The sequence below is a fragment of the Lithobates pipiens genome, unplaced genomic scaffold, assembly GCF_037356315.1.
Source record: "Lithobates pipiens isolate NorthernLeopardFrog02 unplaced genomic scaffold, aLitPip1_a1.2 Scaffold_22, whole genome shotgun sequence".
Taxonomy (NCBI): Eukaryota; Metazoa; Chordata; class Amphibia; order Anura; family Ranidae; genus Lithobates; species Lithobates pipiens.
In genome coordinates, this window is record NW_027507784.1 from 42,905,097 (window position 1) to 42,916,356 (window position 11,260).

At 45.5% G+C, this 11,260-nt stretch overlaps 1 protein-coding gene across 1 annotated transcript; it reads right to left on the bottom strand.

Moving 5' to 3' along the window:
- Nucleotides 1-1,250: 1,250 nt before the first annotated feature.
- LOC143923691 (E3 ubiquitin-protein ligase TRIM39-like) lies at nucleotides 1,251-6,140 on the bottom strand. The gene has a single exon (XM_077447496.1). The coding sequence runs from the start codon at nucleotides 6,102-6,104 to the stop codon at nucleotides 4,533-4,535; it is 1,572 nt and encodes a 523-aa protein (XP_077303622.1). The 5' UTR covers nucleotides 6,105-6,140; the 3' UTR covers nucleotides 1,251-4,532.
- Between the last annotated feature and the right edge of the window lie 5,120 nt (nucleotides 6,141-11,260).

Genomic DNA, 11,260 nt, shown 5'->3' on the forward strand with positions numbered 1-11,260 from the left:
GCTTAAATCCGACCTCCAGCCCTCCCATCAGCCTTGTACAGTTGTACAGACTCCTCTTCTGTACTAAAATTGCTCATTGTACTTTTACTGCACACTGTGAGCTTCTCACAATGTGCATTAGAAGTGTAGCACTAACCCACGAAGAAGCTACTTGTATTATTCAGGCTTACCGTTACCTCGCCTGCTCGCCTCTTCTTCTTAGGGGGGTCCCGTGGAAAGTAGCCCAAATGATGATAAATCCAACACTTAGTCCTTTTTGAAGATTTATTTAGGGATAACACCAAAGAAAGACACAAGACACCATCCTTTAATAGATGGTTAGAGGATAAAGGGGAGTTCAGGCACCTGGTAATTGCGGGTTAGAGATATTGGTCAAATCCAGAGGACAAACAGCTCCACAGACTGGATCCAGCAGTCACTGAGTAGGCCCCTCTCACTTGACCTAGCAGCCGATGAAATGCTTAACAAAGTCTCTGCCACAGACTTGTCAATTGAACTTAGTGGTTTTGAGAGTTTTAGGAAGAACTACCATACAGTACCAGATTCTTTCAGCCGACCCGGTGATACTGTAAGGATATTGATCCGGGTTGCGTCCTGCAACTGAGTTTCCAGGCTCCTCCAGAGACACCAGCCTTGCGCTCGGTCCTCCACCTGAGAAGTCCTCCCCTGAATTCTCCAGTCGCTTGGCTTCTCCCCGCAGGTGGGACAGCACAGGACCACCCCTGGATCAGTAGGCACCAAGCTATTCCTGGGCCTACACTCTCAGTTGCAAGGGCTAAGGCCAGCCAGCCCGAGGCGCAAATCCATGCAGCTCAGACCCCAGGCCAGGAGGGCCATGGGGTTAGGATAGCGGACAGACAGAACAGACCCAGAAAAAATGGTATCGGTACCTTAAATACCCTCTCTCAGAATGCACAGCAGGGAAACCAAACCAACTGAGGTATTTCCGAGCAAGAGGTGGCATTCAATACATCCAGCATGCTGCCTTTCCAAACCCATCTACGGTGACAGCGACACCTACAGTCGGGTGGGAATCAGTGCAACCCAACTGAACTGGTACAGAAACCAGAACTTTCAGAGAAATTTGTCTGAGCTAAACTACAGCTTCAGACAATTAAATTTGAAAAAAGAACAATAGTGTCTGCTCATCAGGAGCAGCGTGCTACAGAAGCTTGCAGCAAATCAGTCAGAGCCCTACTTCTTTCCTTCCCAGCCTGACTGTCCCTTAAAGAAGCACAAAGACCCAGTGATATGAAAATGGAAAGTTTTATTTGAAATTTTATGAGAGGGGAAAAGGAGGAACCAAAATAAAATCACATTAAAAACTTAAATTGTAAAAAATTGGCCTCTTTTGCTTTGGTGGATTTTTTTTGCTGTCTGTGTCGCGTTTATGGATTTATTTTTATTAACTGTCACAAGAATAAATCTCTCCATCATTAAGGGGAAACGCACTCTAATGCACCGTACACACAATCGGACTTTCCGCCAACAAAACTGTGAAATTTTGTTCGAAGGTTGTTGGCTCAAATTCGTCTTGCATACACACGGTCACACAAACATTGGCCAACAATTCCCGAACGTTGGAACGTGGTGACGAACAAGACATATGACGAGCCGAGAAAAAGGAAGTTCAATAGCCAGTGCGGCTACTTCTGCTTGATTCAGAGCATGCGTGAACTTTTGTTGCGAAGGCCTTGTGTACACTTTTGGCAGAAAATTTGAGAACCTGCTAAGAAACATTTGTTGGCAGAAAGTCCGACAGCATACATACGGTCGGACTTTCCGACAACAAGCTCACATCGAACATTTCCCGTTGGAAAGTCCGACCGTGTGTATGCAGCATTAGATTGTGGTCACTGTTAGGAGGTATCCACATTGGAAGATTTCCATCTATTTTTGTTCTAGTGTTAAAAAAAAATAATAATATGTTGGATTTCTCATCAATTTTTGTCCCAGTTACAATAGTCACCAGAACAATAAAAAAATTTAATATCTCCAGAGGGGACACAGACAGCAGATGTTCTAATCCTTCCCTACTCCAATCAAAACAACAAAAAAGTATTCAGATCATCCCCAACATCAACCAATCAAAACAATAGTTACATGACAACCCAACACCATAATATCATACAGTAAACAGTAGAGCTACTCTCTAATTATTAAGTGTAAAATCTGATATTAACCACTTGCCGACCGTAGGGCATCCATGGACATCCTGGGTTTGTGGGGGTATATCTGAATGATGCCTGCAGCTAGAGGCATCATTCAGATATTGCAGTTTTCAGTCGGCGGTTCCCTACACCATAAGAATGATCATAGCGGTGGGTCAGCCACTGGATCGTTCTTACAGGCAGCGAGAGGGGACATCCTCCCACCTCCCTCCGGTGCTTCTACCGGCTCATCTCTGAGATCGGTGAGTCGGAGAACGGATCCGCCGGCACCGGATGTCCACTATAGAGATTTCCGGTGGACCAGATGTTCGTCGGAGTCTCTATGATCGTCGGAAGCCGGGGGCGATGTCATAACATTGCGCTCGGCCTCTACATTCAAAAAAACGGCGCCGCCTCGGCCTAGAGGTGAGATGTGGGGTCTTACTGACCCCATATCTCACTGTAAAGAGGATGTTTACATTCTTTGCAATAGGAATAAAAGTGATCAAATTTTTTTTTTTAAAGTGTCAAATTACATTTTTTTTTAAGTAAAATTAATGATAAAAAAAAAAGATTTTCAAAGTGCCCCTGTCCCCATGTGCTCGCACACAGAAGCGAACGCATATGTAAGTCCCACCCACATATGAAAACAGTGTTGAAACCACACATGTGAGGTGTCGCCGCGAACGTTAGAGCGAGAGCAATAATTCTAGCCCTAGACCTCCTCTGTAACTCAAAACATGTAACCAGTAAAAAAAAAATTATAGCATCGCCTATGGGGATTTTTAAGTACCGAAGTTTAGCGCCATTCCACGAGCGTGTACAATCTTGAATCGTGAAATGTTAGGGTTCAATTTACTTGGTGCAACTTCATCTTTCATATTATGCAAAAAAAATTGTGCTAACATTTACCGTTTTTTTTTTTTTAAGCATGAAACTGTTTTTTTTTTCCAAAAAAAAAAGCGTTTGAAAAATTGCTGCGCAAATAACGTGCGAGATAAATGACTGCCATTGTATTCTCTAGGGTTTCTGCTAAAAAAAAAAAAAAAAACATATATAATGTTTGGGGGTTCTGTGTAATTTTCTAGCAAAAAAATTATGATTTTTACATGTAGGTGGTTAATATGCAGCGTGTCCAATATCTCAGAGAATCATATCATATTTGCTGATTGCCCATGTAGACTCTGCATCCTGCTTAGTGATGCTGCACAAAGACTGAGCCTTGCTGCTCCTCTTATCTCACTGCAGGTACAGAAGACAGGACTATAGGTAAAGCTGGCCTTACACCTGTAGAATTTATTTTAAAAAAATAATGTAATTTCAGAACATTTGTTTGATTACCTAGGAGTTAAAGGGGACAATTCAGCAATTGGTTTAGACCAGAACAAGCAAAAAAATAAAATAAAAAATAAATAAAAAAATAAAAAACACAAAAAAAAATACACAAAAAAATAAAAAATGAACAACTAGGATAGAAAATGTTTAATATAATGGGAGAAAATTAAGTTCTATTTGTTGAATTCACTCCTGACTGAGAAAAGTCATAGCGAGTCTTACGTGCCCGCACTTGTCAAAGTTAATCCAGAAGGAAAATGTTCATTCTATGAAAACTGAGATATTAACATGGAACGCAAAAGACACAATCAAATGATTTTTATACTTTCTCATCTAAATGTTTGGACAAAATTCTACAGGTGTATAACAAGCTTTAATTAAGCCTCGTACACAATGGGATGAATTATCGGGCGGTATTGGCTGGTTCTATAGCAACCAGCTGACATTCGGCCCATGTGTACGGCAGCCGGTTCGACAGAAGCCAGCTGAACGTCCGGCTTCTTTCAAAGGGGCATGACCAAAAAACATGGCTGTGAGCGCTCATATTCTGGTGGGAGGGTGGCTCCCTGTCAGAACACAATAGCTCAGTGGGGAGATCACTGTACAAACATCATATTGTTAGTACAGGATCTCCTCCTGAGCTCTTCAGGTTTTTTTAATTCAGCCCGCGGGGTTGAATGAAAAAAAAAAAAACATCTAGTGTGTACCAGGCTTTAGTAAGTTTAACCAAATATATTTTTGTCATATTGATTTTCCATGGCCTTTGTATAGGGAGTGTGTCCTTTTCCTACATACTTCGTCCTAAAAGGTGTCCCCTCTATCAGATCCCAAGAAATGTAGAAATATGAGAAGAGTTATTAGAAGAGGATATGAACACGTATCATTCTGAATGTTGTCCGAATCTTTAGAGTAATGTTGGTTTTTGTTCTTCATTTAGTGATTTTTTAACTGTCTCAGCTTATTTTTCCAAAATGCTTTTACCCTCTTTATTATTTTTACTGATGACAAAATTGTAAAAAAAAAATAAAAAAAGAAATATGCTGTAAATTATGGTTTTATAGAAAACACAGAAGATACAATCTTTACCCAGGCTCCATTATTTAGATAGAAGGCAGCATGGAGGGGTTCGGTGAAGGTGGTGGTGAAGGTGTGGAGGTGTCTGATGGGGTCACTCAGCTGGTAGAAGGACAGACGGCCACCTTCATAATCCAAATATATTCTCAATCTCTGCACAGGAGACTCCAGGTTTATTTTCTGGTATTGAGAGTTATGTAGAGATGAACATCTATTTTCAGTTGCGTAGAGACTCCAGGACTTGTTATTTCTCCCAATACCAGACTCCTCTCCATCTCTCTCTATACTGGTATAGCAAACACCCAAATTCCAATCCCCACAGTCACCGACCTCTACTTCCCAGTAATGTCTCCCATGGGAAAAACTCTCCATACTCATCACCTGAGTGTATAAAGTAAATCTCTGGGGTAATTTTAGTCTAAATTTTCGTGTTTCAGAGTAGGATGCTGTTCTCAGGTCATCAGATAAAGCCACAAATGTATTGGCTGTTTTTACATCCAATAGCAGATCTGTTGCATTCTGTATATTGAAGTTGGTTTTTAATTGCATATTATTGATAAGATCAGTTATAGATTTGTGCATCACAAGAGAGACCATAAAATCATCCCAATCATGAATAGAAGATTCTTCCACATTCTGGTCACCTTCATTCAATTCCTGATCTTGTAGGACAATTATTGGGTCGGTCATGTTACACAACTTATCAATATGTACAATTTTTATAGACAGCTCGTCCTTCTTTATCTCCAACTGTTTAATAATATCAGTGACTGTCTGTGAGACCTCCTCTACCTGTCTGGAGATCTCACTCAGGACTCTCTGTTCCTGGACCTCCAGCTGTCTCCTGGTATCCTCATACAGGGCAGTGACTCTCTTCTTCTCATCATCGGCTTTTTCTTGTGCTTTTCTCTTCTGGTCCTGTAGATTCTGAATTTTCTTCTCAGTGGTCTCTTTCGATTTGGTCAGTTTTTCTAGAACATTTCTTAGTTCCTCCTTCTTCTTCTCCAAAGCTTCTTCTAGAAGTTCTACTTCATGTCCTTTATGTTTCCCCACCAGACAGCAGGACACACATAGACAGACGGCATCCTTGGAGCAGAAATACTTCAGAAGCTCCTTGTGAATGGAACATTTCTTACTATTGAAGGATGAGGTGGGTTCTATCAGCACATGGTCCACTGCCTTGTTGTGGGCTGTCAGGTGTTTATCACACATAGAAGTCTCACACTGTAGACAAGTCTTGACAGCTCCTGACGGAGAATCCACACAATATGTACAGAGGATCTCACTTTTCTCCTCTTTTTGTTGTGTAGATTTGAAGTTCTCCACAATGTTACACAGCTTCCTGTTCTTCTCCAGAGTAGGACGTTCTACATACTCTTCTCTGCACTCCGGACAGGAATAAACTCCGGACCCCTCCTGTGTATCCAGAGCAGTCACAATACAATCCTGGCAGAAGTTGTGTCCACATCTCAGTGACACCGGCTCCATATAAAGGTTCAGGCAGATGGAGCAGCTCAGCTCGTCTCCTAGAGCAGCAGACGCCATTCTGGAAACAAGGAAGAAGAAACGAAACTAAAAATGTGCTTTTATAAACAGGGCGGAGGCTTCACAAGTTAACCCTACAGAGGACAGGAAGCAAGAAATGTTTGCTTATCGCGTGTTATTGAGGCTTCTAAAGGAGAATTCCAAATAAAACACAACACCTAAAAACACATTTATAGAGAAAAAAAACACTTGTCTATGACTCCCTCTTAATCTTTAATTATGTAGAGGAAAAATAGTGTTCATGATTCTATTTGGGGTTATGATAAGAAATATAGACTATGGGGATGCCTGCCCCCTTTTTTATCCTGGATCAGGGCACTTTAATTATCTCCAACCGCAATAGTTAGGAGTAAACGGTTTTGATTCCAAACCGTTTGCCATTAGTGATGGCACAAGACAGGGTTGCCCCTTGTCGTTCTTGCGTTTTGTCTTTGCCTTTGTCACTGCCTGTTAACATTCCCCAAACATACTTTTGAACCCTTAAAGTAGAGTTCCACCCAAAAATGGAACTTCCGCTTTAAGCACTCGGCCCCTTAGCATATAATTTTTTGGGGGGGTCCCTAGTTTTGACAGGTACTTCCTATCCTACCTACTGCTTCAGTCGCCTTGCCACCTAGGTGACTACTCCTCTCTCCCTCCCTCTTTGCAATCTTCTGCGACACGTTACAGGTCCCAGAAGATTGCCTAGCCACTAAGAGAGCACAGCGCGACTCACGCATGCGCAGTACACGCCCGGCTGTGAAGCCAAGCTGTCACAGCCGGGTGCCCACACTTGTAATGACGGCCCTGTGGAGAGGAGCGAGGCTTTGTGCTGCCGCATCCCTGGACAATTGGACAGGTGAGTGTCTGTTTATTAAAAGTCAGCAGCTACACTTTTTGTAGCTGCTGACTTTTAGTAAACTTCAAAACGAGTGACACTCCACTTTACGTAGTTGTTTACTAAATACGTGTGGCAAGGCAAATCACTCTAAGGCCGCGTACACACGGGTGGACTGTCTGTCCAACTTAGTCCGCTGAAACGTGTTTCAGCGGACAGTCCGCTCGTGTGTGGGCTTCAGCGGACTTTTTCAGCGGACAGTCTGGCGGACTAAGTCTTTCGGAATTTCCGTAATACAGTCCGTCCAAACTTGGTTTCAGCGGACAATCCGCTCGTGAGTAGGCAAGTTGGACGGACTAAGTATGGCGCATGCTCAGAAAGGATTTACACGGCGAAAGGTTGCATTGCTGTGTATTGGACTTCCTATTTCTAGTCCCGTCGTACGTGCTGTACACGTCATCGCGCAAGCTTTCAGCAGACTGTCTGTTCATCGTGTGTGATCAAGTCCGTTCATTCAAAAGTAGGACGGACTGTCTGTCGGATTGTCTGATGGACTTAGTTGGCCAGACAATCCTCTCGTGTGTACGCGGCCTAAGGCCGCGTACACACGGGCGGATTGTCTGGCCAACTAAGTTCGTCAGACAATCCGACAGACAGTCCGTTCAAAATTTGAATGAACGGACTTGACCACACACGATGAACAGACAGTCCGCTGAAAGCGTGCGCGATGACGTGTACGGCACGTACGACGGGACGAGAAATTCGACGTCCAATACACTGCAATGCAACCTTCGCCGTGTAAATCCTTTCTGAGCATGCGCCAAACTTAGTCCGTCGAACTAGCCTACTCACGAGCGGATTGTCCGCTGAAACCAAGTTTGAACGGACAAAATTACGGAAATTCCGTAAGACTTTGTTCGTCAGACAGTCCGCTGAAAAAGTCCACTGAAGCCCACACACAAGCGGATTGTCCGCTGAAACACGGTTCAGCGGACTAAGTTGGGCAGACAATCCGCCCGTGTGTACGCGGCCTTAGGAGAACCTTGTTGCAGAGACCCAAACTCAGGGGTGGAGTGGGGTTGCCTGATCCGGCCCTGTACCAAATCACGGTGCAGATGACTAGGGTAATTGATAGGTGCAGGCATGCTTCCCGCAAATTTTGGGTCTCCCCAGAACAATCTGCTATACCTTTGCCACTGGCAGGCCTCCCCTGATCTGGAGCTCGGCAATGGCCACTGACTCACTGCAATTCCTTAAAGTGGTTGTATAGTAAATTTTCTGACTTTTACCTACAGGAAAGCATATAATAAGGCTTACCTGTAGGTAAAAAAAAATCTCCTAAACCTGTACGGTTTAGGAGATATTCCCCTCGCAATGCGCCGCTGACTGCAGCGGTACATGCGCACAGGGGATTCCCGGCTGGAAGTCCGGCAGACGTAGGACTCTGCCGGGAAGAAATCTCCCGCGCGCATGCGCGGGAGTGACGATATTTCGGCTCCGGCCACTCACAGCGCCGGAGCCGCGATACACGGAAGAAACGCCAAGGGAACATGTCAGCTCCCTCTGCGTGGATCGGGCCAGATGGCCTCGTTCTAAGGTAAGTATTTCATAATGAGCTAGTATGCAGCACATACTAGCTCATTATGCCTTTTCCTTTGCAGGTGAGTAAAAAAATAAAATAATTCAGCGGGTTTACAACCGCTTTAATAAGTCCAAGCTTAACCTCCCTGGCCAGGTATTATAAATTAGCAGCAACTGAGTTTCCCGTCACTGCTGACAACAATAATAGGGCACTGAGACTTTGTGCCGAGGCATACCCATAGCTCCCAACTGTCCCTGATTTCAAGGGACGGTCAGATTATCAGCCAACAGGCTGTCATTACACAATTTCCGCCGGGTAATCCAATTGTGCATACGAGGCTTTAGTGGGTCCCGAGGACAGGAGTTGAGACCCCCTGCATCAAGGCATTAAGATATAGCCCCCAACTGTCCCTGATTTGGAGGGACTGTCCCTGATTTGAAACAATGTCCCTCTGTCCCTCTTCCCCCCTTATTTGTCCCTCATTTTGGTCTGATCTATATAGTTGTATATAAAATGCACTTTTTATCTATCAAAAAGTGTTTCCCAGCGCTAAACCTTTCATCTGATTTCTAAATTGCTGCATTTGTAATTTTTTTAATCCAATATAAAGGAATAGTAGTGGTATAAAAAGCTCTTGTTGATTTACTTAACCTTTTTTTTGGTTAATTCTCCTTTAAAAGGGGTATGGCAGGGGGCGTGTCCTATGCCTACATACGTTTTCTGGTAGGTGTCCCTCATTCCCACCTCAAAATGTGGGGAGGTATTCATACCTGACAAAGCTCTCGGGCTTCAACCAGACAGTGGCCTTGTTAAGGCATCTCCCTTTCTACCCCCCTCCGGGTGGGCTCACCTGTCTAAAGTGCTTAATAGCCATCTGTATCTGCCTTGACTGCCTGGAAACAACTCCAATGATCCCACTGCCTAGGGGAGGGCCCCGTCCACATGACTCTCTCTTCCTCCTATCACATTTCATTAAAATGAAACTCTCTCTCAGATCCCCATACCCACCTAAATGGGAACGAGAACTCAACACCACTTTTTCTGAGGATCAAAAGAACTGTATACTTTGCTCACAAATCCTTACTTTGTAGCAAATACCAGGAAACCACATATAACATTTTGATGTGGTGGTATAGGACCCCAACAGTCCCGGCTTCCCTGTTCACACAGCAAACCTCTCCATGCTGGAGATGCAGGTCCCACACTGGCACATTACTGCCCATTTTCCAGGAGTTCCCAATCAATCGCCCCCTTTCTGACATCAGGTTATTCAACTTATCCAACAGCTTATGGACTTCTCCATCCCCGACAATCCTACAGCAGTTCTTTTAAATCTGACACCAATGTCCAGCAAGTGATATTGCAAGTCTTTCCTGAAACACCAAAACACAGCCAGGGCATGCATTCCCTGCACGAGGAAACAGACCCCACCTTCTGTTACCCAATGGATTGCCAGAGTAAGCGATATCCAAACTATGGAATAATTGACAGCGGCCATCAGGAAATGGAGGAACGCAATACACCAGGGGTATTAACTACTTCAGTCTCTGAAGGTTTTACCCCCTTCCTGACCAGGCCATTTTTTGCGATATGGCACTGCGTTACTTTTACTGATAATTGCGCAGCCCCCCCTCCTCCCATTACTGTCCTCAGCCCCCCTCCTCACATTACTGTCCTCAGTCCCCCCTCCTCACATTACTGTCCTCAGTCCCCCCTCCCCTCATTACTGTTCTCAGCCACCCCTCCCCACATTACTGTCCTCAGCCACTCCTCCCCACATTACTGTCCTCAGCCCCCCCTCACATTACTGTCCTCAGCCCCCCACTCCCCCATTACTGTCCTCAGCCACCCCTCCCCACATTACTGTCCTCAGCCACTCCTCCCCACATTACTGTCCTCAGCCCCCCCTCACATTACTGTCCTCAGCCCCCCACTCCCCCATTACTGTCCTCAGCCACCCCTCCCCACATTACTGTCCTCAGCCACCCCTCCCCACATTACTGTCCTCAGCCACCCCTCCCCACATTACTGTCCTCAGCCCCACTCCTCACATTACTGTCCTCAGCCCCCCCTCCTCACATTACTGTCCTCAGCCCCCCCTCCTCACATTACTGTCCTCAGCCCCCCCTCCTCACATTACTGTCCTCAGCCCCCCCTCCTCACATTACTGTCCTCAGCACCCCCTCCTCACATTACTGTGCTCAGCCCCCCCTCCCCACATTACTGTCCTCAGCCACTCCTCCCCACATTACTGTCCTCAGCCCCCCCTCACATTACTGTCCTCAGCCCCCCACTCCCCCATTACTGTCCTCAGCCACCCCTCCCCACATTACTGTCCTCAGCCACCCCTCCCCACATTACTGTCCTCAGCCACCCCTCCCCACATTACTGTCCTCAGCACCCCCTCCTCACATTACTGTCCTCAGCCCCCCCTCCTCACATTACTGTCCTCAGCCCCCCCTCCTCACATTACTGTCCTCAGCACCCCCTCCTCACATTACTGTCCTCAGCCCCCCCTCCTCACATTACTGTCCTCAGCCCCCCCCCTCCTCACATTACTGTCCTCAGCCCCCCCTCACATTACTGTCCTCAGCCCCCCTCCTCACACCATTACTGTCCTCAGCCCCCCTCCTCACACCATTACTGTTCTCAGCCCCCCTCTTTACATTACTGTCCTCAGCCACCCCTCCCCACATTACTGTCCTCAGCCACCCCTCCCCACATTACTGTCCTCAGCCACTCCTTCCCACATTACTG